General features: G+C 37.7%; 1 protein-coding gene across 8 annotated transcripts in view; it reads right to left on the bottom strand.

Annotated features, from left to right (window-relative positions):
- Window positions 1–10,007: 10,007 nt before the first annotated feature.
- Window positions 10,008–27,269, bottom strand: part of LOC128263426 (CUGBP Elav-like family member 2) — a 119,007-nt gene continuing 101,745 nt past the window's right edge. For 7 of the 8 annotated variants that reach the window (XM_052998463.1, XM_052998466.1, XM_052998462.1 and 4 more), the window contains 5 exons: window positions 26,379–26,560; window positions 26,017–26,314; window positions 25,598–25,807; window positions 19,778–19,927; window positions 11,399–12,756 (listed from right to left, as the gene is read on the bottom strand). In XM_052998463.1, coding sequence (XP_052854423.1) covers window positions 12,488–12,756; window positions 19,778–19,927; window positions 25,598–25,807; window positions 26,017–26,314; window positions 26,379–26,560 — 1,109 coding nt within the window. In that variant the 3' untranslated portion in view covers window positions 11,399–12,487. Of the gene's footprint in view, window positions 10,882–10,943; window positions 11,036–11,398; window positions 12,757–19,777; window positions 19,928–25,597; window positions 25,808–26,016; window positions 26,315–26,378; window positions 26,561–27,269 lie in introns of those variants that run through there. The other variant, XR_008268440.1, reaches the window with a different exon arrangement.

Raw genomic sequence — 27,269 nt, 5'->3', positions numbered from 1 at the left:
ATGGAGGGTGGGGAAAATGCCGCTGGCATGTGTATCGATAAGAACATGATAATGATGTCTAAGTCGCAAAATCCAATAATGAAAATTAATTTCGCACAGACACACTCGCTGGCGCAGAGTGTAAGCCACAAGCCCTAAAGCAATTTATGCCAATTTGGCAAGGGAAACGGTGTAGAAGGATGGATAGACAGTCACTTCCATGCCTGAAATATTTTTGACACCTGCAGAATTCCTATTGACAGCTGTGCAGGTAAAACGAGCGGTGCTGGGGCGGTAGAGGGGACTTTCGAAAATTCGCGTTTGAATTTGAAGCGTTTCAGGTTCGGGTTCGGGTTTTAGGGATTTCGGGAGAGGGGTGTCCGGGGTTTTCTATACCGCGTGTGTGAGCATACCTGAAATTTTTGACAGTTATTTTAATGAAATTATGCAAGCACACTTTCACACATTCAACCCCTCAAAGTGCCATATATGTACATAGGGTGGTTGGGGCCTGCAGCTGATTTGAGGGGTTTCGGAGTGGGCTATTCACTCCATATGTGGGTTAATCATATGCATTTCGAGGTTTTGCAGACGGCCAACGCTTTGCCACGCAGCATTTTGGTTATTTAATTAGCGCCCCCGCAAGAACACCCACACACACAACGCGGCGAACAGGCACACACAATTAAAGCACGCGTGTCCGCAAACATTTTGTGTTTGCCAACTAAGGTTTATTAAAGTTTCTATTAAGTTTTAAGTATTTGTAAAACATAGGTTCCTATATCTAAAGAACAAATTCTGCGCTGGCAAAAAGACTTCACCTAAATAAGAATGGAAAACATATGAAGCGATAAACAATTGTGTATCAATTTTTAGTTGGCAACATTTTGCTTTTCAACGGTTCGCTTTTTTTTTATTTTTAAGCCTCCTTGGATTCTCTGTTATTACGCCGTGTCATCTCTAGTGTGTCATCGACTTTTGTAAAAATTCGGGGCTGCCTCGAAATTCCCCGAGTGGCTGTGCTACCCACGAAAATTGTCGCACTGCCGGGGAAATTATCCCCGGGGGTTGACGGAGGTGAGCACGTGTTGAGTGCGCAAAAGACACGAGGAAAGGAAAGGAAAGAAAAGAAAAGTACAAACTTTTATTTGATACGTTTTTGATTTGCGTTGTCAGACAATGTCAATGTCTATCCCTGGATCTGTCGCCAGCTCCTGTTCAAAACAATGACAAGCCCTCCAGGAGCAGGAAGCTTTGAGTGGGGAAACATAAGCCGGGGGACACAGGCGAAGTCGAAGGCAGCAGGGACAGACAAATGCGCCAAAGTCTCAAGTGCATCATGACACGTGAGTTTTTTGCTGAACATTTCGGTTGAGTTTTTGGTAATTTGATTTCCACACTGAGATTTTCCCGGGGGCAGGTGAGGGGAGCGGGACAAAGTTAAAGTTAACGCTACATTTGATGCCAATGGCAAAACAAATGCGGAAACGTGTGAGGAATTTTCAAGTTGCCATCCGCCATTCACCCACCTTTGATGGGACTCGAGTTTAAGGCAGTGTATAATTTTGCATATTTGATTTTGTGGGCTAATAGAAAGAAAATTGCTTCGATTTTCTTTAAGCGGGATAATTGGCTGGAGAAATTTGTTATCATCGCACAGTGGGGCGGTTTTCGCGTCAAAACTTTTCTAAAACTTTTTGTTTTTCATTTGTTTTCCATGAAGTTACCTTTTTGTAAACCGCATTTAATTCGGCATTATCAATTTTCTTTTTTATATAACAAAAATATATAAAAAGATTAAATTACAAATTAAAAATCCTTGTAAGATAACCACATATTCATTTTAAATCGAGAGAGTCGTATGTTGGAAAATTTATTATTATGATTATCTTTTTATAATTTGGAACAAATAACAATAGTTTTTTTAAATTGTTATATTTAATGCCAAAGAATATAAATGAATAAAAAACTTGAAAAAGTTAACCCAAAAATCGCTGCACTGCTATTAAGACTAACTTAAATTGTTAAAGGCCAAAAAACATGCAATAATTGAACTGATATTGGGCATACATTTAATTAAGTGCTCTAATGAATATAAATCAATTTTATAGTAAATGGTTCGTAGAATAACTGCCTCAATAGTTTTCTGTTGAATCCTTGACACTTTTTTCTTTAGATCATTTCTACCTTTGACTTTCCCGCTCTGCCAATTTTCACTTTATTTTTTTTGAAAAACAACGCACGTATATGTCGTTTCCATTACAGTTGTGCTGATTTTGATTTGCTGCCCTTATGTTGGGCTGCCTGCTGTTCCCCTCCGGCGAGGCCCCCCTCTACCCATTCCTCTGTCAGTCAACCTCAAATTCACTCAATCAGTCAGCCCAGGCAGTTTCAGTTAGTCACTGCGTCAACACTTTGCCAACTGGCATGGGGGGCGGCATACACCTGCCACGCCCACACATTTCGGTTATATGTTTTGTTCGAGTCACGTCTGTTGTTGTTGCGAATCCAACCATTTTTTGCAGCTCGTTTGCCGACTTATGACTTTTGTGCCAGCACTCATAGACAATTTCTATCCCCCGCCGGGGAAGGGCGGGTTCAGGTGGGCGTGGCACATTTGTCATACTCAAATTTAAAATTCAATTTACTTGCGTCATAAATTTAATAGCTCAGCCAGGGGCAACAACGCCACAGGCACAAATGCCAGTTGATTTTTCCATATGCGAGTACTCCAACGTCAAAGTGTGAAGGGTTAAAAAAAGGGGGGGGGGGGGGGGGGGGGGGGGTTACTGGGGATAGGGGTGAGTTATATTAGCCAGGATATTCGTAGGAACATATAAAAAACCCTCATTGGATCACATTGGAATATTTTATTGGTGCTAACGCAGTGAAATCAGAGGAAATAAATTGAAGAGCACGCGGGAATAAATGGCTAAAGGCAAATCATAAATTTAAATGCATGTGTTTTAGTGTTCCGTATTTTAAACGACGAAGAAATAGTTTGTGAAAAAATGTAGATAGTGGCTTAGAAAGTTTAAAGGGCATTTAAATAAAACTAATAAAATAAGTGAACCAAAATGTAATATAAAAAAATTACTTTAGGCAAATAAGATAAATAAATAAGATACATTTATTTAAATTAGTCGTGAGCATTTGATAAATAACTGGCTATAATTAACATATGTAGTTGCTTGGTTGTTATAACGCATAAGAAGTTTTCACGACTTTAAGATCCCCTTTCAAGTAAAAAGCGCAAAGTAATTCCCCATTTAATACAACTGCCTCTCATTAGGCACATAAAACATGATAATTGCACAGCTTGTTAGATGTTTGCAAGACTTTTAGTCCACACACACTCCAGACGAAAAAAAAATAATGCTAAAAGAAGATCTTGCCCAGTCCGCAAGGCGTATACGTAATATGCTAAACAAAAGTGCGCCAATTAGAAGGAAAATTCAGTTTTTAAGCCCGGTCCCAGCCCCACAAAACCGCAAAAGCCAGAAAGTTGATTTCTTAACAGTACCCTTCCCCAGAAGCCGCAAACCGAACAAAATGTCAGAAGGAGACAGTCGACGAAGTCGGAGTAGCTCCAAAAATTCTAAGCCAAAAAATGTTGCAGCAGCAGACCACAGAATTAAGCTGAAATGAGTCTGGCTCAGTGTGTGGCAATTTGTGTGTGGGAAAGTATGTGCGAGGGAGTGTGTGTTGTCAGTGACTTGTCTACTTGTTGTCTGTATCGTGTGGCAGTTTTTGGGCGCAGGGATCCCGAATTTTAAAACCAGTACTCGGGATATACATATGCATGTAGAAAAAAGATGAATGCATTACAAATGAAGACATCTGAGGCCAGGTCAGATACAGAATACCCTTAGCAAAGGGAATAGCCGCGACTCAAGGTGGAAGTTTGTAATGGTTAAAAATCATATCTTAAATGTAAGGAATCGTGTTTGCTAAAAGTTTTATTTAAAAACAAACTAGATTTTAAAAGTGTTTTATAATCGGAAAGGACTATCGTACTTATTTTCTTTCTGATTTGCAATTTGATTAAATTTTCTCTTATTATTTACTGTTTTTAAAACAAGTTTTTTCAACTTAAAAAGATTGCAGGGTGAAAGCCCAACATATAAAGTGCTCGGCCCACTAGTTCCATAATTGCAAAAAGGACGTCAGAGCATCTAATATTCGCTTAAGTCGTTGGAATAGCTCTTAGCCAGTTTTTGTTATATTTATATTTGATGTACATTTTGTGGCCTGGCCAGAAGTCTGAACAGAGTGATGGGAGGGGCTGCTGACAGTTGGAAGAGACTGAGTGAAACATTCTGATTTGCGTCTTGTCACGCAGAAATAAAGCCAAAGTCCGTTTTAATTGAGTTTTTCTCATGTTGCAAAATGCGTTTTGCAAATTTATGACTGAAGACCGACCGGCATAAAATTGGGTAGAAACAAGTGAACTGAACTAAATCCAACCGAACCGAATCGAGCCGTATGAATGTGTAATAAAATGCATTTTTAGCCATTTTGTCACATGAATTTGATTTCATTTAGATTTCGCCCCACAGCCGACAAATATCAAATGAAATGAAATGAAAGGAGCGTTAAGGGAAATGCTGAATATGAGTGAAATGAAATGGAATTCTGTGTGGCTCAAATTTTATGGTCGAATGTGGCAGTTAAATTGAGCAGAGAAAGCGGCAAGTATTTTCATGGAAATAAGGAAAAGTTTGGTTTGCCCGAGCTACAGCTTCTCCTTATTTTCTTGCTGGTGTATGACAAAGTTTCCTTGGTCTTGTGCTTGTTATTTTCCACGTGCACCGCTCGATATCAAAGAAAACAACTGGCAAGATTTCGAGAAGCGGATTTCCATCTTTTCCCATTTCCATTTCCACATCCGCCACCCCCTTCGCCACTTCAATTGAGCGGCGTCGGCTGCTTTTAATGTTTCTGTTTTTCCGTTGTTTTATTTTCATTTTTATTTTGATTTTGCCCGAGGCTTCTTGCACCACTCACCCCTCGGAAAAGCTGCGTAATCATCGGCAGACGGGCACAGGAAAAGCGGAACAGGAAAAATAAGTTTTGCCGCAAAAATAAATAAATAAATAACATTTTGTATAATAAAATGCAGGCGTGGAGGGGAAAACTCGAGTAAACAACAGGAAGCATAAATTGTGTTAGTGTAGCTAACGGGGAAAACGGGTATGGAAAGGGGGACGTAGTGGAAATAGAGGTAAGGGGGAAGGAAGAGAAAATGGTCGAACTTTGATGTGATTAGGCCTGGATGGACGGAAATGGTTTAGTTTGGTAGGATGTTACCCTGGCAATAAATTCAACGTATTTCAGCACCCAATTTAATATTTTTATTAGGTCTATTTAATTTTTTATTCCATAAATAAGGTATTCCATCAGAAGGTAAAAAAGAAGGTGTAAATAATTACAAATATTTCACTTCTGTAAGCTAATTTTATACCCTTTTCATTTAAAAAATATGTAATCTTTCTTAAATAATTTATGAATAATAAATTGGCACTATCGTTTCTGCCATTTTTAAGTTATTTGATTAAAACATTTACTTTAGATCTTACTATGTATTGTAGTAAAAGCAACAAAATTTAGCATAATTACCAAAGTTCACCTTAACCGTCTTTAGTAACAAAATTCAACTAATTGAAATAGATACTTATAAATGTATATATAAAAATATTAAAGTAAATAATAATTTATAGAAACCATTTGATGTATTCAAAAATGAATGCATAATAATTTAAAGTTTTGAGCCCTCGCGAGCATGGTTTAATCACAGTGTTAAAAGGGGGTTTCCCGAGAAATAGAATGCGAACCCTGCGTTCATCTGCCATTCAACTCCCAACAGCAACTCCCCGGCACATTTGCCAAATCAATATGCAATATCCCACAAGTAACCGATTTCAAACTCCCACTCGCACACGCTCGCTGGGCAATCATATCGATGGGGGCAGAGCTGAACCGCCTGTCATAAAAGCCGCACACACAAAAATACGAGTAGTTGGCTGTATCAAGAGCGAACTGTGGCATGAAAAGCACAAAAACTAGGTTAGCTGCGGAGATTTTTTACCTTGGCTAACATGACCCCCTACCACAGCCACCAAACCCCTACAAAATAACAATGCACCCTCTAACCCCTGACCCCTGACCCCTGACCCTTTTCCCCTTTCCCCCTGCCACCCGCCATCCCAAAGCCATCCGTTCATGTCTCCACCAATGCATTTCAAAACAGGAGCAGCAGAAGAAGCGAATCGGGAAAGGCGTTTGGCCACGCCCCTCCGCCTCCGCCCCCACCATATCTGTCAAGTGAACTGGAAGTGATACGGATATATAGGGGGATGCGGATGCGGATGGGGATGGGGATGGGAGGAGGCTTGAGGGAGAATAACACTGAGCGTGTTCACGGGAAAAATTGCAACGATTCCCAAGCGGGTTTCGGTTTCTCCTTCAAAATCGAATTCACTTGGCTGGGTACACTGAGAAAAAATTACAAGCGCAAAATGAAAATGATCCTTCCAGTAAAAGGAAAACAAGATGCATTGAATTTTATTTACTTTTTTAATGCCTTTTACATATATATATCTTCATATTTAATTTTTAAACTAAACAACAAAATGTTGATACTATTAAATATGCAAGACATGTTTAAAAGAAATAATTAAGTACAAAAATATTTAAAAAAGATTTGGAAAAAATTTACATTATTAAAGAGTGTTTATTATGCACTAATTTTTTAGACATTTTTCTTTCAGTGGTTTCTTTCAGTGCATTGGGTTCTTGTGTGCGTATGCGATTGCAACTCGAATTCGATTTGGAGTGTGATCGATGACGATGACGGGCACGATGCGAACAGGAAACGGACTGCCAAGGATTTTAATCAGCTGTTGTCGCTCCCTGTGAAGTTGGCTTGCGGCGGCAGCTTGGAAGCCGATCGGTTGCGGTGATGTCCAGTCGTCCTGCGAACACGGAAGGAATGGATGACCGGTTGATAGAACAAGCGGGCTCTTGACTGTTTTGCCAGGCCAAACATTTGTCTTTGCACATTCAGGTTGCTCTAAGTAAGAAATCGTTCAGAGCTACGAGCTCCCCTCCTTATTCAACAATTTTAAAATTGAGTAGTTATCTTCATGGCAAGTATAGCATACATAGCAAAGAGTTCCATTATTAATTTAAAGACATTTAAGAATCTTAAGATTAATTTTTAAATAATTGTCTTGTTTTGAAAAAATTCGTTAACGATGTTGACCAAATAAATACGAAACTTGTTTATATCGTGTATAAACAAAATTTAATGTTACATGAATTCCGTTTTAACATATTATACCTTTTTTTTTGCATTTCTTCTGATACATTCGATCGAAACATTCTAAAGTTAAAAATTAAATCAAAACTTCGAGCATTACTTAACATAATGTGATTGTAATAATATTGATTTGTTTGAATTGAAATTAAATCTTTAAATAAAGGCTCAAATTAAAAAAAAAAACTATATTTAGGATAATTTTAGTTGAACTTTGAATGGCTGTAGTTCGATTGCCAAAGTGTTCGATGACTAAACCAATTAGCATTCCCTTTAGTTGGCCAGCCGTCATTCTCCTGTCACTCCTTCAACTTTGGTTTTGCACACCATCTTCTTCGCCACAGATTGTTTGTCCACATTGCATGCCGCTAAATTGTTTGTCTTGTGTGTGTGCCCTTGTATCTCTGATGCTGCACCCAGCAGTGCCTAACCCATTTGCCCGTCTCTTGATTTTGGGGATCCCCATCGATGTGCGTGCAATGCCATTAACAATACGACCAATGCCAAAAACGGGCAAACGCGCCAAATCCATTGTTATTTCGGTGGTCGATTGTTGTTCTTCCGGCTTGCGTGAGCTTACTGTGGCCCTAGCCACGCCCTTACCCCTCCCGCCCACCGCTGGGCAAATTGTGCAAACAAACAGCGGATGTTAGAGCTGAGAAGGGGAATGGGCTGTTCTGAAAGGATGCTGCTAAGTACACTCAGAACAAAAATTTTATTGTGACAAACAATTTTCATTTACCTTCTGCCTTGTCTTAAAATTCTTTTATTTACTTGAACGATTTTTGAGTAATTAGGATTGCAAAGGGTATAGTTTAATGTTGGGTTATCTCTTAATGTTTTTTAAAATGTATCACAAAATTTAATCACGTTTCGATCTATTTGACAAACAAGCCAGTCTGCAGCAAATGTATACTGGGATGATATATTAATAATTTTTTTTAAACTATATTTTTAAAATTAAAGTACTACTTTTTAAGTTAGTAACAAGCTAGGCCCCAATACAAATTTTTCAAAATCAAAAAAATGTAATCTTTACTACTCGAAACTAATAGAACTGAACTATTTTATTTTTTGGCTGTATTTTGCTAAAGCTAAACTTTTTTCTGACTGCATTTAGAACTTGTGCCACAAATCGCTTTAATTTTGGTGCCCCACTCTGCTCCTCTCATCTCTTGGTTGGAGTTGGAGGATAATTTGGCGGATAGGAGGGCTGCGGGCGTGGGCTTGGGCTTTTGTTTTTTCAGCTCGGTTTGTTCTCAACTGCAATAATCTTATTAGCAGTTTGTTGTTCGAACCTAATCAATTACCAACGTAATTACAAACTTTGCTAATCTGCCTCGGTTTCCCCAGCAACGCTTTCCCAGGCCTTTCCCCATATTGTTCATGACCGTGTCGGTGTTCGCGTTCGTGTTCGTGTCCCTCTCCGTGTTCATGTTCACGTCTAGATTGGAATACATCCTGCATGTCCTACCAATCCCACAGGCTCGTGGATGGAACGCGTTTCGCAGATGCGGCCCAAATTTAGTGGCCTAAATAGCGATTTGTCCAGTGGAGCATAACAAAAGATCTCATCAAACGTTGGCAAATTGTTAACCAGAAACTGATGGAGATGGAAGCGGAAAGGATTTCGATTAAGCGTTAGTTAAGAGGATTCCAGGGAAATATTATCCCTCGACTGGTTCACAAGTGTCTACTGATGGAAACTCAATTACTGGGCTTAGCCCGACTTAATTAGATATTTGGAATACATACATTGAAAACAGATTGTTTTAAATCTTAATGTTAAAGATAAGCAACATTTTTAAAAACTTTACTGAATTATCATACATTGACGGCAAAATAATAAAACAAAAGTCTACAAAAAAATATTATATATATTTGACAAATAAAAGTTTAATAAAAAATCAATGGGGAAACGAAATATTTCGACATATGTTATATACCTTTATACACTAGTAAAGCTGTAGTAAAAGAATGAATCATATGTCGGCAACGCAGATTCATCCACACAATTTCGTCAGCCACCCAGATCAATGAGCCGCTTATCGAATGCCAACAATCAATTTTCCCCCCTTTTTTTTTACCATTGTTGCAGCGTTTATCCTTTGGGATTTTACTAGAGGAATGCCAAAAACTTTTTGGCTTAATCAAATGCCAAAATATTTGAATATTCCAAGGCGAAATTATTGCCGTACAAGCCCGCCCCGTCCCCATCCCGTTCGCATCTGCTCTCGACAGAAGCTGTGAAAAACTTTTCCACGCATGATTTAAATGGGAATAAATCTTGCGTTAAGACTCAACTTGGATTTGGATTATGCAAGACCTGGAGAAAAGCGAAACGAACTGCTGCGTCACGTAGTTGGTAAATTTGTTTACACGTTCTGTCGGATCCCTTGCCTCCCGGCTTAGATTCTCGTCTCGGGTGGCCCGCCCCCGACGTCTACACAATTGGCATAAAGTTTCTCATATGCAAATCGCAAGTTTAGCAAAATATTTCGTTTATTGTTGAAGTTTTCCTTTAGTAACTCTCGCTCTCGCAGTCGTCAACATTTTGTATGTTTTCCGTTCATTTTTCTTGACTTGCCTTCGCTGAAAGTTTTTCCTCGCAAAGTTTTTTGGCTTAAGACATTTTTTGATAAATTATCCAGCGTCTGTTTCGGGTAAGAAAAATCTTGTTTGCCTTTTTTTTAATAAAAATCATGACACCTTTTATTGATTTACTTATTCTGTTTGGATGCTGATGTGTGATTGTGTGGGGGTGTGATTTGTAGCAATATACACTTTAGACTTAATAAATACATATAATCCATTCGCTTAACTAACTGCGTTTTATCACTAGAATTACGTTCTCGCTGCTGACTTAATATAGCCTCGCCAAATATTTACTGCCTTTTTCAAAACTATTACTTTCTTACTGCATCCACACTAAATTGCAATATCATTTTTATTGGAAAGTGATCCGCTTAATATCTAATCAGAACACACAGCCTTGCTTTGTTTCTCTAAAAAATTACACTTATAAGCTAATTATTAATTACACATTTAATTACACAGAGAACACTTTTCAGTTTATTAAGCTTACTTCTTACGTGAATGCTTATATCTGCGTTGAAATAATGTTTAATTTAAAGCCACATCCAGATAATTTGTATAAAATGCACACAGCTTAAACTCTACTTAACACAAAACTGTTGATCAATTTCAAAACTTAATTAAAAACTGAAAATAATTTTGCTAAGCCTTCCATCTGATTTGTCAATGCTTTTGTTCAGCTGCAAAACCAATTTATTTATTTTCACCACAAATTGGAACTCAGATATTTTTTCAGTTAATTTTTATAAATTTACTTCGTTAAAATTAGTTTGCTTTACAAGCTTATAAAATGGCTTTTCTTGGCTATAGTATGTTACAATATGTTTGCAAGATAATTTTTGTACAGGTTTTTAAAATGTACAGTTCTTGGAAATTTGTATGCGACAGCAGTGGAATAGGCATTTATTCTTAGGATTCTTGGGACTCAAGCGGATAATATTTACAAGTTTCAGGGACCTATACGTCTTCTAAAAACGATTTGCGAACATCTGAAATGAGAGGACAAATTAGAAAATTGTACATTAAGATAAGAAGCTAGGCTAAAACGTACCTTTCAATCGACGTCTTGAATTAACTACCACTTGACTTTGCCTTTCCCAAAATAAATAAATGGCAAAACTCTGGCGAACGTCAACAAATCAACTGAAGAATAAAAAATACATTTTTTACATCAGTTTATGAATTAATATGGTACAAATCGGGTGGTGTTAAAGTGTGAAGAAGCAAATAACTTATACATTCACTGAAAAAATGAAAATGTAAGCTAAAAGCATAAACATAAATCAAAAATAATTACCTTGCTGTACTATAAACTAAATTAAATAAAATATATTTTATGTGCGTTTGAAACAGAGAACAAAACTTTATTTAGATATGTATGCTGTGGTATGAAGAGTTTACATATGTGCATGATTTTTTACATAAACAAATGCTACATAAGGCACTTATCTACTTCAAAGATGTGCGACGACAGAAAGCCAAATAAACTTCAACTAAAACAAATAGTTTACAAGGAAATGAATCATATATAATAATATAATACCAGATTTGTGCAAATTTGGATGATGTAGCGAATGATATAAACTAAAAAAAAATAATATAATAAACTCCATTAATGAGACTTCAACATAAATAACAATTTTTTCCTTTTTGTTAATTTCATTTCGTTGGTTGTCGTTTTTTTTGCATAGTGCTTTACAATTCGCATATTTAACAATAAGAAGCGTATGTAAATTTGTTTGTTGAAATAATTATAATAATAATAGGATTACTTATAATGAGTGTTCGCAAAAAACATTTCTTTTTTTTCAGTACAAGTAAAAATGTGAGTTAGTTTGGGGGAGTAACAAATCAGATAACTAAAAACTAATTATGCGCGTCAGCATAAATGTAGGTATATATAAAAATAGATAATCCATTGAACAAAACGAGTAACTTGTAACTATATCTAGAATATATATCATGTGGGTATATATTTATAATAAAGAACTTCATTGTGACTTGCAACATGAGAGATGAACAAATCAAACAGATAAAGAGTGAGTGTAAAATATGAGATATATCAAAAACTTATAAACTAACACTCTAACATATCTTTTTTATTTATTTTTTTTTTTTGGCTTTTATTTTATAGTTTCGTTTGTGAGTCATGAAAATGTGTACAGAATATTTAAGAAGATGGATCAACCAATTCGTACGACAGTTTAAAAGTTAGAAAACAAGTCGTAAAAGATTGGAAATGAAGGGAACTTCAACAGAAAGTTAACTAAACTAAGGTCTAAAAATTGTATTATTCGATTCTTTTTTTGTGTTTTTTGTTGTTTTTTTTTTCTAATTCAACATTTAACGTGCTAAATCATAAGTGATTCTGTCTCTTTTTGGCACAGATTTCATGTCTTTTTCTGCTCTTGTATTTGGTTTTTCATGATACGTACAACGTTGGCATTCGCGTCTTCGTTTACTCTTGCAACGCGCGCGCTCTACACGGCAACTCTTAATTCATTGACTACTCCATATTTCACAAATCTCAGTACTCCTCTACTCGGCGTCCGGATGAGCTTGCAGCTGGTGGGCGACATCCCCCAGCAGTGTCCTTTAATAGGGCTTGGAGTCTTTGGGCTTCTTCAGCTGCACCTTGAGGCGCTTGGTGCCCACCTGGAAACCGTTCATCGCCTTGATGGCCACCTGGGCCGAGTCCGGATTGTCGAACGACACAAAGCCAAAGCACTTCGACAGGCTGGTCTGCTTGTCGATGAACACCTTGGCCGAGATCACATTGCCGAAGGGCAGGAACGTGGAGGCCAAATCCGTGTCGGTGAATTCCTGCGGCAGATGGTAGATGAATAGGTTGCAGCCCTCGGGTCCTAAAAGAAATAAACGAAATTTCAAGCATTAATTTGCTGCCATATCTGTGGATAAACATATCATTTCGTTTTCAAGGACGAAAAGAAAATGATATTTTATTTGAAGGGATACAACAAATGGTTTTTAATAAGTCATTATAATTACTGTCAGAAAATTAAAAATGCAACCAATGAAACTAAACAAAAAAACTTAATAAAATGCAGACTTTTTATGAACAAAGTTAAGTTAAAGTTATTAAAGTTGATTCTAAAGACCGTACTGCAAAACGAAAACAATACATCTAAGATTCTTATATCCTTTTCTGTACCTTTTTTAAAAATGTTGTAAACTTAAGTGTTCCAATACGAGGCCTGCTTCGTAGCCTCACCTTGCAGCGAGCAATTAATTAACCAGTTGCACCATCCACCCACTAACGTTCAGCGTTTTTCTTTCCAGCCCGCGGAATATCCACCCAGCAAACCGCAGAATAGAGACGGAAAGTGGAGCGGACAAAGACTGAAATTATATGGGTCCAGTGGCGGTGATTAAGGCAGGGGGGAATCCGCGGCACCGGCAGCTGATTGCCAAAACGGAAGCGGAAATGATGTGCCCAACTCCCGATGCCCTCTCCCTGTCTCGGTCGCACTTGTCTCGCCATCTCTGTTGCTTCCGTCAACTGTCTGCGTTACGTGTGTGGGTGTGACACTTTGTTTAGCAGCACGTGCTACTGCGACTGCTGACATCGTCATCATTATCTTTTGGGGCATTATCATCGCCGTTCCCGGCGCTATCATCTTCGCTCCGTCCCTGTCACTCGTCTCACCCCGTCCCTATCACACGCACATTAACGTGGCTCGCGCCTCGTGCTGCGGTTGCACTTTTCGTGCAAATTACTGTCAACGTCACTGGCAATGAGCAGTCAGCAGTAAAACAGCCCACCAGCATCCAAAATCCAAAGCAACCAGCTCAAATAGAACGAGATGGAGTGAGAAGATAGACAGAGACGGACAGCTAGGAGATGAAAGAGAGGGGTGTTGAAAGCTGCGTCAGCAGTCGCACTTTCACTTTCGTGATGCTTTTTAATGACAGCAAAACGCTTCGAATAGCAGCTGGCATTTTGCGGTCTTTCAATTTTACCAGGCTTAAACGCCAAACAAAAAAAAGAGGAAAAACACATATGGTTAAAAAACGGGAATTTCTGATGTCAGGGTCAGAATGTATAAAACGTAGCTGAATAATAAAATGACATTTTTAACTTTAGTTACAAAAAAAAAAAAGAACTCACGTTATCCATTTTATTAGGAATAAAAAAGTGTATAGAATAAGTTTGCTAAAAATTATTAACCCAAATTTGGCATGTTCCTAAATACTTTCTTCCTTATATTATTCTAAGCAAAACTACAAACAACACAAATCACAACTGACTGTTTCAATATATTTTAAAATAATGGTACAATCAATTTAATTTTTTACTGAGTTTAACAAAACCACATACATAGTACTTTTGTTACCAACTCAGAAAAGCGTGCTACAAAAATTGTATACTTATATAAAAGAAAAAACGATTTTGAAGTTATCCATATTATATTTTAACAGAAATCGCTGAACAGAGTCCTAGTAATAATTAAAGCAAACAGCCGCACTGTTTGATTTGTACGGGAACACACGCTGAGATTCACACTCATTGTAATCGGATAAGTTTGTAGTGCTTCCAGGACATCATTCACCATTCACCACCCACTACCACTTCGATAACTCTCACTCCATCATCGTTTGCCAGAAGCACTGCTATTGATCACCTTGATGTATGAGTTGGCCACAGTAGGCCTGCAATCCCAGTAGGTTCCTCCGCAATCCGCCCACTCACTGCTCCGATCCCACGCCCTCAAGGTAAACTGACTGCTGACAGATTGCCCGACGCTGATGCGATTACAAAATGAAGCCAAATTGAATGGCGAAGAAAGCTGCTCCTCCGGAGGCATCTCCTACACAGTCACAGTCACAAGCCGTTGACGCCGCCAGGATTTTAATATTAATTGACTCAGGGCTCTCGTGATGCACTTGTTGCTTTGTAATTTAGCACACCCATCAATTTGTTTAGGCTCTGGCGGAGAGGAGAGCCAAGGAGCAGTAAAAAGTCCAATTAAAAATGCTTCAAGCTATTGAATTACGCGACTAACAAGCGACACGTGTGGCTCGACACGATATATAATTAGATGAAAGGACAAATGTGAGAGCAGGCACGAAATGTTCCCAAGGCAACAAATTAAGGCAACAATTTTGAATGGCACTCAGCAATTTTCTGGAGGGGTTTCAAGTGGGCGGAAAGCAAAGGTAGCCATCACAAGCAGACATTTCTTCGATAAAAATTTAAGAACTTCGTTGCTAAGTCTGCTTAATAATATTGGTTGACTAAAAGGGGCTGAGTATTATTTTTACATTTTGCACTTATGTAAATATTACGATAAATGTAAGTGATAACATTGAACACACATTTTATTATAGTTGTATTGTTAGGTATTTATTATGACTTTATTCGCTTTAACTCCAAAATTTATTTTCATAACTAAATCCATAACCAGCGTGGCTATACTAAAGTTTCTATAAATTTAGTTAACTGTCAACCGCAAAATGTTTTCCACCCATTTTGGTAACCAGAAATGTGTAACTTCTTGGAATTCGCCAAGGATTTTCCTGCACATTTAAAACAAACTTCCTGTTTGGTTTTTTCTTAACTCTTTTTTTTTTTTTTTTTTTTTTTTTTTTTGTTCGTTTGGAATTTTTCAGTGTGCGAAAAACGATTTCCTATATTGCATTTCCCTCTTCCGCCGAGCAAAGATGCGCCATCCGCCTCGGCAATGTCGCCTGCCCTTTTCGCTATTGATGCACTCGCATTCTGGAGGGGAATGTTGGGAGATGTTGGTTGCAGATGCGCATTCCCTCTCCCTTTCGCAGTTGGAAGCCAGCATTTTTTGCCATTTTCTTGGCTGTCGCGTTGCTCACCGAAGTGAGCTGGGGGGCCGGGGAAAGTCTTTCTTTATTTTCCTGTTCCTCTCAAGGGCACGACCGAGGCGGAAGGAAGCCAAATGGAATCTATGGCACATAAGCTACAGTTCCAGTTTTGCCTGCACATATATCTGAGTTTCTTTATTGATTTTAATGCGACTTATGCATAAAACTGTAGTGAGAGAAATTATGGCAACAACATTCTTTTTAGTGTTAAAATTATACAAAAAGTTTTTTTAAAATATGTTGTTCAATGTTTTGTTGAATATTGGTTTGTAAAAATTTTTGGTAAAATATGTTGTTATAATTTGGGGTTGATGTTGAAGTCAATACAAATATGTTATTAACGTTGTTTGGATATGTTCTTCCCGATGACGTTAAAATATGTTTTTTCATTTTGTTATTGCTAAGTAAAAAATAAATGCAAAAAATGCGTTTTTGTGTGCTTTGATTTGTCTTTTTCATAAGCACTCACTTACAGGCGCGCACACCCCTTATAATAACTCCACACCCCTCCCAGCGCATAAGTCGCCAATCCTTTGCTCCTCGGGTCGACCTCTCCCTCCTTATTCTTTCTGCACACACACAACATTTGGTTATTTTATATTCCAACTTACGGCTTATGCACATGACTTTAATCCGGATGCAGCCGGAAGGAGAGGCGACCGCTGCCGCCTTAGGGTCACCCATGCGATGACGGAGGCGGGGGATTGCCATCGTCTGTCACTGTCATATTTGTTGCCTTCCTTCCGTTCCTTTCTCGGCCAGAGTTCCCGTCCTCTTGATCCTTTAAAGCATAGTTCTGGGCCGCTTCTGATTTTTTTATATTTTACAACATGCAACAAACAACATATTCTTCATATTTTTATATTTGTTTTATTTTTCTGCTTTTGCCTCTGTTTCCTGCTTAATTTTGTGCCTGTCGTCTGGCCCTGTCTACATGCTCGTAAGTTGTTTCCTGCTCCCGACCCTCTTTATCTTCTCCTTAAACTCCCACTGTCGTCCTCTTCCTCTTTCTGTTGTGGAGCTGTCGTCATTTGATAAATTTCACATGTTGAGAATTTATCTGCTTTCGACATTGTTGCTGCAGTTTTTCTTGGCTTTTTTCCTAACGTAGATTGCATAAATCTGACATTTTTAGGATTTTCTTAACCATATTTCTCCCACACTATCCGAAAAGTTCAATTTTTTAAAGACAAATCGTCAGTATAAAATATTGTAATGTTCAGGATCTAGTAACAATAGTTTCCTAAAAATATATTTTAAGGCATCTTTTTTTCATACATATTCAATATATTATCTCAAAGTTTGTAATATAAAGCTTTTTTTAATTTACCATCTTGTCATAAGAATATGTTCGTTGAATATTTTGTAAGGTTGTACCCCAGGCGAACAAGACGCTTATCTCTAAAATCCAAAGCACATTGAATAGAATTCTAAAATAGAATTACAAATGAATTGAAATTACTAAGGGAAGTTTCTTATTTACTTAACCTTATTCTTTGAGCTTTTCTGCATTATCTACACATTTTAAAGGAATCAGATCTCGTCGCTTATAAACAAAGCTGAGCAATAGAAAAAAACTCTCATTTTTTATATACTTCCTAATCAAAGTCAATTACCCATTAACCGCTTTTCCTCAGCAATCTTCCTTATCTCAACCAATAATTATAGAGAGCTTAGACCTTCCCTCCCTTCTTTTAGGTCAGCTTCCATTTAAGCAAGTCCAAGTCACCCATGATAGTTTTTCACAACCCAACCAAGCAGAGGGAAACATGGCAGCTCACATTTCGCATTTTGGCTAGCAGGAGCAATTTGTTGTGCTTCCACAGACAGAAGCACAAAATCCTCGCTTCCTCAGGATTGTGACTGTGACCGTCCGTCCCCTGAATAGTTCTTGTTGCAGTTGGTCAGGAGGGAATTTCGGCGACGTCATGAGTCAGCAGAGCAAACAAGAAGTCGCACAAAAGGACGAAGCAAGCAAAAGTGGTAAATTCAGTGGAGACGAAGGCGAGCAAGTCACTCAACTGCAAAAATATATCTCACTATATGGTGCATAACATACAGAGCGAAAAATATATAAGTCTAGATATCGCATATCTTCTCAATCCGAAAATTAATTACATTGAAAACAAGTTTGAAGATAATCTGTTACACAATATGACAAGTAGTGATTTCATTTATTTTTAAATGAAAACTTTTAAATTTGTCGAAGGTTAACCGAAATGTTTAGCAAACAATTCGATAATATTTTATACCAAGTTAATTTTATTAGAATATAAATTAATGATTTAATATACTTTATAATATAATTATAATGATATAATTATTATAATTATTAAGTGAATTTTTTAGAACAACAAATACATGTCAAAAAGGCAATTTTTAAGCTAAATTTCTCCCTCTGCACATACACATAAGCTGAAGCATCCCCGGCACTCCCATCCACTCAAAGGATGTTTGCTTATGTAACCGGAAATATAGCAAAAAGTGCAATACCAAAACATTTTCCGTTGCATTTTCCCCAACATTTCGAATATCTGCTGCTGCAACTTTAATGTTATGTGTGCCAAAGTACACACCCAGGCACCCAAAAACACAGTGGGCGGGGAAAAGAAATGCTCAGTTGCCATATTTCCCGATATCGACAGCGACGTCTGACTAATGGAATTGTGTGTCAAGTGTGTAATGTTTACACTGTGTCGGGAGCTGATAAAAATTTGAGCCGCACCAAAACGCTCCTCATAAATTCTCCTTAGCGAGTGGAGTATGGGAAGATTGAAAGTTGGGAAGCAGAAGTAAAGTATTCAAGATGATTGATCTTATTGATTTTTGCTACATCTCTCCCAGGCATTAGCTTATGGCATTGAAGGATTTGTGTCAGCAGAAGACATTCGATTGCGGATTAGAGGCGCTTTGTGCACACATTCAAGGGGCGCGGGCAAGGGAGATTGAACATCTTGTGAGATGGTTAAAATGTTCATGATTTTGATTTGTAGGGGCTCGAAAATCGGCTTGGACCACTCCGGGAATTGTGAAAACGACTAACTGTCGTTCTGCATTTATCGCATACCAAATTCATTCCTTTATCCAACTGCATAGCATTTGATAGATGACTTTTCATATAAAAATAAGGAACAATAAGAGCGACGAGAACAATGGCACAACTAAAACTAAGTAGATTAGACAGACATCCACAAAATGTCCATGCCAAGTGGGATTCGGAGAAGGGAGGCAAGGGCAGGAAGTGTTGGGAAGTGGGTGGAAATAATGCAGGGACAACGAACAGAAAATAGTAGAACTGGGATGCAAAAAATAACCGCATCACGAACGAATGACAGTGACAGCAATGAGCGGGTTAATGCATGCGATGTTGCGTCAGCAGCAGAAACAAATACAATTGGAAAACGAAAATAAGTACGGGGAATATCAAATGGGAATTACCCTCACCAGCTTTGGCGATCAAAATAAAAAACTAAATTAGGATATAACTACAGTGAGGGGAAATAAACCTTTTATATCCCAGATTAAAATGCACTATATTTCCGCATAACTTTTGTTAGAGTATTCAAAGTGTTAGATTATGTAAACTAAAAAGTATAGCGTGGTGGATTAAGTGTAGAGCAAACGATTTGATATTGGACTGACACAACCGCAGCAGCATTCATTCGTGAATTTAGCTACATTTATCAAAATGTCAGGCATATAGACATTTCTATTTCTAGCGTGTGCCTGTAACTTTCCCTCACTTCAATATTGGTCAGATATTGAAAAAAATTCTAATATAAGCGGTGAAAACTTTTGGAAATCAAAAACGGAATTTATTAATAGAATTGGGGTTAATGATTAATTAAATTTAAAATAATTTTCATTTCTTTTAAATCGTTTTAAAGGCAATTTGTAGCAGAATTTCAAATGTGAAACATAGCAATCGAATTTTCGATGTTTTACTTTTCTTTTCTATAGAATACCGGTTTTTATTGTCAAAAGAAGTAATATACATTTTTCTCAGTGTGGATGTAGTGGGTGACTCACCTTCAATCTGCTTTCCCGCTGCGGCGGCAGCTGCGGCACTGAGGGCGACGCTGGCCAGCGGAGAAGTGGACAATGCACTGGCGCTGCCAAATTGCGGTAGACCGGCGGCTGTTGACATATATGCCGATGCCAATGGATTCGGATCGGACCCTATATAGATGAGAGAGAGAGAGGGAAAGAGCTTTTAGTAAGGGTCAAACGATAGTAAATTTGTATATTTGTTGTTGGGTAAATAAAATAATGCACTTCTAAGTGTGGTCTTAAAAAATCCTATTCAATTGTTGAAGTGGTAAAGAAATAAAGTCGGCTTTGAACATAAAATTTACATATATTATGGATTGTTAAAATAAGCATCTAACTAATTCATCAATAAATTATGCACCACCCCAAAATGTATTTTGTGTTTTCGCAATATGTGGGACATTTCTGAAATTGTATTCAAGCATATATTGCATTTTGCAAAACTATAGTTCGCCGCAAGGCTTCCCTTCTTATTTTAGTGTATAATTATTATTTAGTTGGTTTCGCTTCGTCAGACGTAATTAATCATCGAATTTTGTGCGCTGCGACGCGGGGTGACATTTGATTATTTTACAAAGCACACACACGACATCCGCAATAGCCAATCTGAAATTAATTTGTCTCTGTGCAATGTTGGTTGTGTTCTGGTTTCGGGTTTTGTGTAATTTGACGCCTGTTGTTTGTTATTTAGTTGTTTTGCGTGTTTCGCCATTGGCCGTCATGCAATGCAATTTTGTGGTTTTCAATCCGCCCCTGACCACCACTTCCACGTCGCCCTTTTCACACCCCCTTGGTGGCCATCTATGATCGCCGGTTATTAATGAGTTTTGCAAGCCGTGGTGTTTGATTATGCGACTGCAACTACCGATGATATCTATGTGCAACATTTTTCTAGCAACAACGGTTGTAATTGATAATTAAAAAGCTTTAATATCATTAAAATACAACTAAAATTCACTGCTTGAAACCATTAAATAATAACATTTCCATTAAAAAAACAGCATGATTTCTGTGTGTGATTTATTTATTTCATTGCTTTTCAGAATTATAATCAAACAGACAATTTTACTGATTTAAACACATATGGCAAAAGTAAGCAGTAAAATAAGAAATAAAAAACATTGTAAATTTGCAGAAGTGTGTGGGCGAAAAGTTTTGCACATATTTGCGCCGAAAATTGTTTTAATTGTTGTTCAAAGTTTCGCAAAGAAAGCAAAGAAAAGTCAGCCAGTGAGGAGTGGAATATATATGGACTGTTGAACACTACTCATCAAGGAGCTGGCTAACTAAGTTGGCCAATAATAATCCACATGAGTGGCCTGGCCAGGCCGGCAAAAACAACAAACAGCAAAGCCAAATTGAAGAAACAGCCGAAAGAAAGGCATAAGAAGAAGTCGAAAACATTGCCTAAAACTATTTCTGGCCCGGATGTTGTCTGTTTTGTATTTGCAAGTTTTTAGTTTACAGTTGGAAAATTTGTTCGTCGAGTTCAAGTACAAAATTGTACAATTTTCAGTTCTCCTTCATCTTATTTGCCACTTGCAGGCAGAAGACTTTTTGTTCGCACTGTTATTGTTATTGCTACTGTTGATTTTGAAGTGCAAAAAGCGAAAAAGTGTATAAACAAACGTAATGGAGAGCCAAGAAAAAGAGAACGCCAGGAAGGGAATGGGCAAACAGAAAAGAAGGAGTTCGAAACGTGTTGAAACCCTAAATCAGTTTGAAGGCCTGGGGTTGGTAGTATAAACTACATAGTTTACTGCACTTGAACCAAACTTTGATTAAGATTTTCGGTTGTTGCTGTTGGCTTGGCTTGATTCTGTTTTTGTTTTTTTTTAGCTACTCAACTCGAAAGTGAGGTTAAAGGAGTGCGCTTCGAAAAACTTTTTGAATTGGATGCTCTTGAATTTTAGTGAGTACGGGAAAAAGAAAAGCCACTACTACTTTTCTCAGTTTTCAAAAACTTGCAGATATCCTTTATAAAGTAAAATGTTCATATATGCTATGGTTCGATTTCAAATCACTTTGGTCACAAGTAACATGATATGATTTGACTTAAAAATTGTGTTACTTAAAAATACGAAATTTTGTGAAAAACTTTTAATTTTAAAGTTAATCTTTCCATTCAAAAAATGAATTTAATTCAACAAAAATTGCCTATTTGTTTTATATGTTTCAAAGAACAAAACCACAAAACACCATAAATCATTACTGAATTATAAAAACTTGTTTTGTTATTTCATGGCAGGTAAAATCCCTCCACTTCGAGAATTCCTGCACTCTTTTCCAATTTGTACTTGTGTTTTGCTCGCAACAAAAACCAAGTATTATTTTTATCCACCCATTATCTTCACCAGTTTTTATATCACGCATTGTTCGCCCTAACATCAAAACAATTAGTTTTTTCATTCCACTGCAGCCAACTTCGATACATTTTACATAAACAATATTCGGGACTGCAATAACAAAACAAACCGGGACCAAAGTCGAGAGCTCAATTTGTTTGTCCACTTTATTTGTAGCAGTCAAAAGCCGAAAGCAAAGAAAAAAGTTTTTTTACTCCTGGCAACTTGGAAAGCGATTTTGTAGTTTAGTTTATGTATCCGACCAGCAAGGAAAAAGGACAAAACGGAAAGTTTTTTGGATGGACAGAGGGAGTGTAACAAGGTTTCCCTAAAAAGGATTCGACTGCAAAGTATTCTAAAATCTCTGTACTTTTCTTTAACCAGCTGTAGATTTCAGGGAGCTTACTATTCTCTATATTATTTATTCGATTTCTGGTTTGTTATAAGCTTTTGAAGCTTAGTAAAGAGTATTAAAAAATTAGCCAATGTTAGCAGATAGCATTTTTATGCTCACTTCTTGATTTATTTTGCGCTGCCAAACGGTCAACCAAATTCAACATACTCCTAAAGTGCTGGGTATGAAAAGGGACGCAGAGATAGGCGCATCCTTGCTGTCCTCGCTGTCAGCTGCACTTTGAACTGAATTTCTTTTTCAATTCGAAGGGGAAGGTTGTAGGAGACGCAGGACATCTTCTTGGAGTCCGAATTGTTGGACTCCATCCGCTCCCTGGGCAAAGAATTTTTAATATTTCATTAAATGAAGTGCCCGGAAATCGTTCAAGTGGCACACGATGAGCACGCACAGCTGCACAGGAGCCGAAACTCACGAAAATCCCCACAAGATAAGCTCAGAGCGAAAGAGGCAGAGTGGCGAAGAGGGAAAGCAAGGGAAATCCGCTTAATTTTTGGCATTTTTCTGGTTAAGTCAGCCGCAGACTTTTTTTCTTATTTGGCCGTGCTTTTTCGACTACTTCTCTCTAAGATCCTTTCAAAATAAACTTGCTGAGAAATTATTTAAGAAGTAAGTGTGGAAAATGCGGTCAGCGATGCCCACAGATAGGCAATGACATTTCCTTTGGTCCAAGACCGAACATTTTTTTTTTGTTATTTTTTCTAGTCTATCTTTTGTTTGTGTTTCATTTGGCTTGTCTTTGCCATTTTAACTGAAATTTTTTGCGGTTTTTGTTTGATTAAATGCAGGCGACAGGCCATAAATCTTTTGCAAACTTATGCTTTTGCTTCAATACGGAGTTGAATAAATAAATTACTAAAATATTAAAATACCAAACCTTTACCTCAAAATTTTAAAAAATCATTAGTTTTTATTTAAAAAAATTATAACAATGCTTTTGCTTTTTAAAAAGCTTTATTAAGACATAGAATGTAAATGATTAACCTTAATTTTGTAATACCCTATTCTCGGTTTGATATCCAGCTGCAACTAAAATGAAAGCTGAGAAGTGAGAAATGAAAGCCGTGAACTGAGCTGAAAATATTGCAATTTCCCCAAAGCTAAAAGTCAATGAGGCCAAGAAGGAGCAGTGCAGCAAACACTGCCTGGCTCGTCCCTTATCCCCCATTTCCCATTTCCCAGGCACCAAGCCCCTCGTAACTTGAACCCCCTTCTCCAGAGGGTTTGGTGCAATAAGTTCCGTGTTGTTAATTTCGCAAGAGAGTGTAACTTGTAATTTTGTATGTTGTACGGTATCCACTTCTACGGATAAAGTCTACCACTCCGTTTCCCTTCTCCAGAGATACGGCCATCAACTCTCTACCGACTGGTGACGTAAAGCAGGCGACGTAAAACAAGCGCGTTACGGGGCACGTGTACGTTACATCGAATGCTTTGTTGGCTTTAACTATCAAACTTAATAACACACACATTTTTATGACAAAATGAAAAGGAAAGCAGTATCAGCACGTGAGTTTAAGTCAGGAAAACGTCGGAAAAAATTAAAACAAGAGTGTTAAAGAAAACAATTTTATTAGACTGAAAATATGATATTGTTTAATAAACTTAACGAAGTGTTTTATTATTAAGAAGACATTATACATTTTGAGAGAAACCCCTTTTAAAACCCCGTTTATTTCTTTTTAAACGGCTTTTAGATTTTAGTTTTTAAAATATTACGCATTTAACTATTATTGTAAGCCAAAGGTTCAAAAAATAAACAAAAGGGCATACAACTTTGAAGGTTTGAAAATATTCAAAATACCTCTTACCTGATTTTTTGGCTGCATTCAAATCAGATTTCGTAATTAGTTAGCAATGTTAAATTAGGGAATAGAGGATACATTTTTATTATTGCTAAATTTTTTTTTAATTAACCTTTTTTAAAAATATTCAAAGATAATGCATTTTTGTTGACGGTAAAATATTAAAACAAAAAAATAATTTATCAGCCATAAAAAAAATCAGCTAGGTGCGAAAAACTTTTGAAAATATGAACAAGATAATTCTCACCTGATTTTTTGGCGGCGGCCTTTTTACCCAAAAGGCCTGCTTTCAATCCATATTTATTGATACGATAAGCAATTTAAAAGTAGAAAATACAAAAATATTTATATATTTGTTAGAAGGAGGATAACGAGAAATCGCTAAGCTTATTAGAAAAGGCCGGCGATGACGTCAATCCATTTATCTTTCTTGAATAGGAAATTCTTATTCGGTTATTTTAAGTCAATATCCTGCCCGTTTCCTCTTCAATGAAGATTGACAAGGCCATGAATGTAATTTGCTTCCCTTGGATAAGTAGGAAGAACAAAAGACAGTGGGCGGTGGAAGGATAAGCAGGAGTTCACTAAATTAAGCTAATTGGGGCACTTTGAGTGTCAGATGATGACACATTTGTTGGCAACGAAACCAAGAATAGAAAAGTAATTTCGGGGATGTTTTTTCGAATGGAAAGTTTACCTCATTATTGATGGTTTAAATTAGGTGAGCGATTGAATATTAATGAGTTTATCGATTGGCTATTTTGGGGGTGTGTAATTATATACAGGAATAAAGCATTATTTATTACAATTTAATTTACCCATACATAAGAAATTAAAAATATACATATATAACCCTATTTTCATATATTTTAAGGGCTATTCTAATAATTCTGTTCCACTCCCACTTGTTAATACGTTATATCACCCCAAAATAGCTTTCATATAACCCAATAACCATTTGACACTCATTAAAGCCAATAACCAGAATATTTGGGTGGCCGCAGGATAATTAGAAATCGATAAAAAAAAAACACTAAGAAACGGGACAAAACAGAAAACCCCAGCAACAGGCTGAGAAGAAAGTAGAGAAGCAGAAAAAACCTGTGACGCACAAGGAAAACTTCAATACGGAAAATAAGAGAAAAAATAAGATAATTAGCCCAGCCAATTATTATCCATGGAACCGCTTCAAGTGTTTTCCCTCTTAAAGTGTTACCAAAAAGGAGTGAAAACTTACAGAGTAGGGCAGCCGTGTTGGTCAGTTGGGCGCTCCCAGGCGATGAGGCAGCTGCTGCTGCTGCGGCGGCGGCGTTCGAGAGACTCGGCTGCGTCATGGCCGCGATGGCTGCCAAATTTTGAACGGTCATCGGGGTCAGGAGTCCGGCGGCCGCAACGGCGCTCGTGTCCGTCGCTGAGCTGCTCTGCTGGGCTCCCAGACCTGTGAGGGCTGTAAAGGTATGAAACGAAATTCAATTCAATTAAATAATCATTGCCATGATTAAGACTTTAGAAGAAGTTGCTGTCTTTATATCTGTATATTCATCTTAAAACCCCAACTTAAATCAAGGTTAGCTTGAAAACAAATGTTTAGAGCACGGTTCTACATATAATCAGAAGTCTACTTATCAGGAATGTATATATTATCGTTGTTCTCACCTTGTAGCAGCTGCTGCTGCAGCCCAACCGCTTGTAGTTGCTGCAGCAGTTGGATGGAGGCCGGGGTGATAGCATCGGCACCGAGGACCGGCGACGGCTGCTGCGGCGGGTTGGGCAGAATGGGCGTGGCCACGCTAGTCGCAGTTTGGCCTAGAGGGATGTTGATGTTGCTGGCCAGATTCCATAGGTTGGCCTGGATCTGTTGGATCTTCTTTTGCTCCTTCTCCTTCTGCGTGTCGGCGAACTTGACGACCAGCGGCGATGTGCAGCCCTCCATGATCTTATTCTGGCTCAAGGTCTTTGGGGATAGGACAATGTTCAAAACAAGTTATTGTCTATGGTGTATTTCACTCGGTACTCACCACTTTAATGGCCGAGATGGCGGCGTGTTTGGTGGCGAATGTGACGAAGGCACAACCCTTGCTCTGACCGTTCTGGTCCCGAAGAACGGTGCACTCCTCAATGGCTCCGTGGACTTCAAATAGTTTACGAACGTCGTTCTCGTTCAGCTTCTTGTTTAGCATTCCCACAAAAAGTTTTCTTTCTGTAAACGAAACAAAAGTACCATGTAAGGATTGAAAATAAATGCATTTTTTTTATATTTAAATATAGGAAATGTGAATATTGTTTACTGACATTGTTTAAGTATGCCAAACCAAAGAGTGGAATTTAGTAAAATGAACTTATATAAAAGAAAATCACATTACATACATAAGTCGAAAAAATGCAAAATAGAAAATTGAGATAAGACTTAAAATGGCCAATATTGCCTAACGTAAATGCTAGCTTGCAATTCTGCCCAAAAAATAGAATTACGGATACTACTTTAAAGTATCGTGACAAAAGGTAGTCTCTTACTGATATCAAGACAACTAAACTAAACTTTCGAGTTATAATTGAATCAGCTATCGGCCATCATACATAAATGTGCACATACGGATCCAAAGTAGTTTCTATTGATAAGCCAGATTAGCTTAAATGTTTGATTTATTTAATCATGTTAAATTAACATTTTCAGACAAATTTCTATGAAGTTAAGAAAAATCTAAGACGAGTTTAACGAAGACCTTGGCCTTGGTAAATTAATCGTTGCGTGAAACGCTGGCGGAAGCCTCAACCACATCGACGAGTGTAACCCAATGCTAGATGAACTCGGCCTCGCCTTGGCAGAGAGCTCTGTGTTGTGCCATTGAGAAGTGCCACACTCAAGTGGGTTAGGGCCAGGTTCAAACTGGTCCGGCCTGGTCCAAACC

The sequence above is a fragment of the Drosophila gunungcola genome, unplaced genomic scaffold, assembly GCF_025200985.1.
Source record: "Drosophila gunungcola strain Sukarami unplaced genomic scaffold, Dgunungcola_SK_2 000001F, whole genome shotgun sequence".
In the NCBI taxonomy this organism is placed as follows: domain Eukaryota; kingdom Metazoa; phylum Arthropoda; class Insecta; order Diptera; family Drosophilidae; genus Drosophila; species Drosophila gunungcola.
This window is presented reverse-complemented; position numbering and strand designations above follow the sequence as displayed.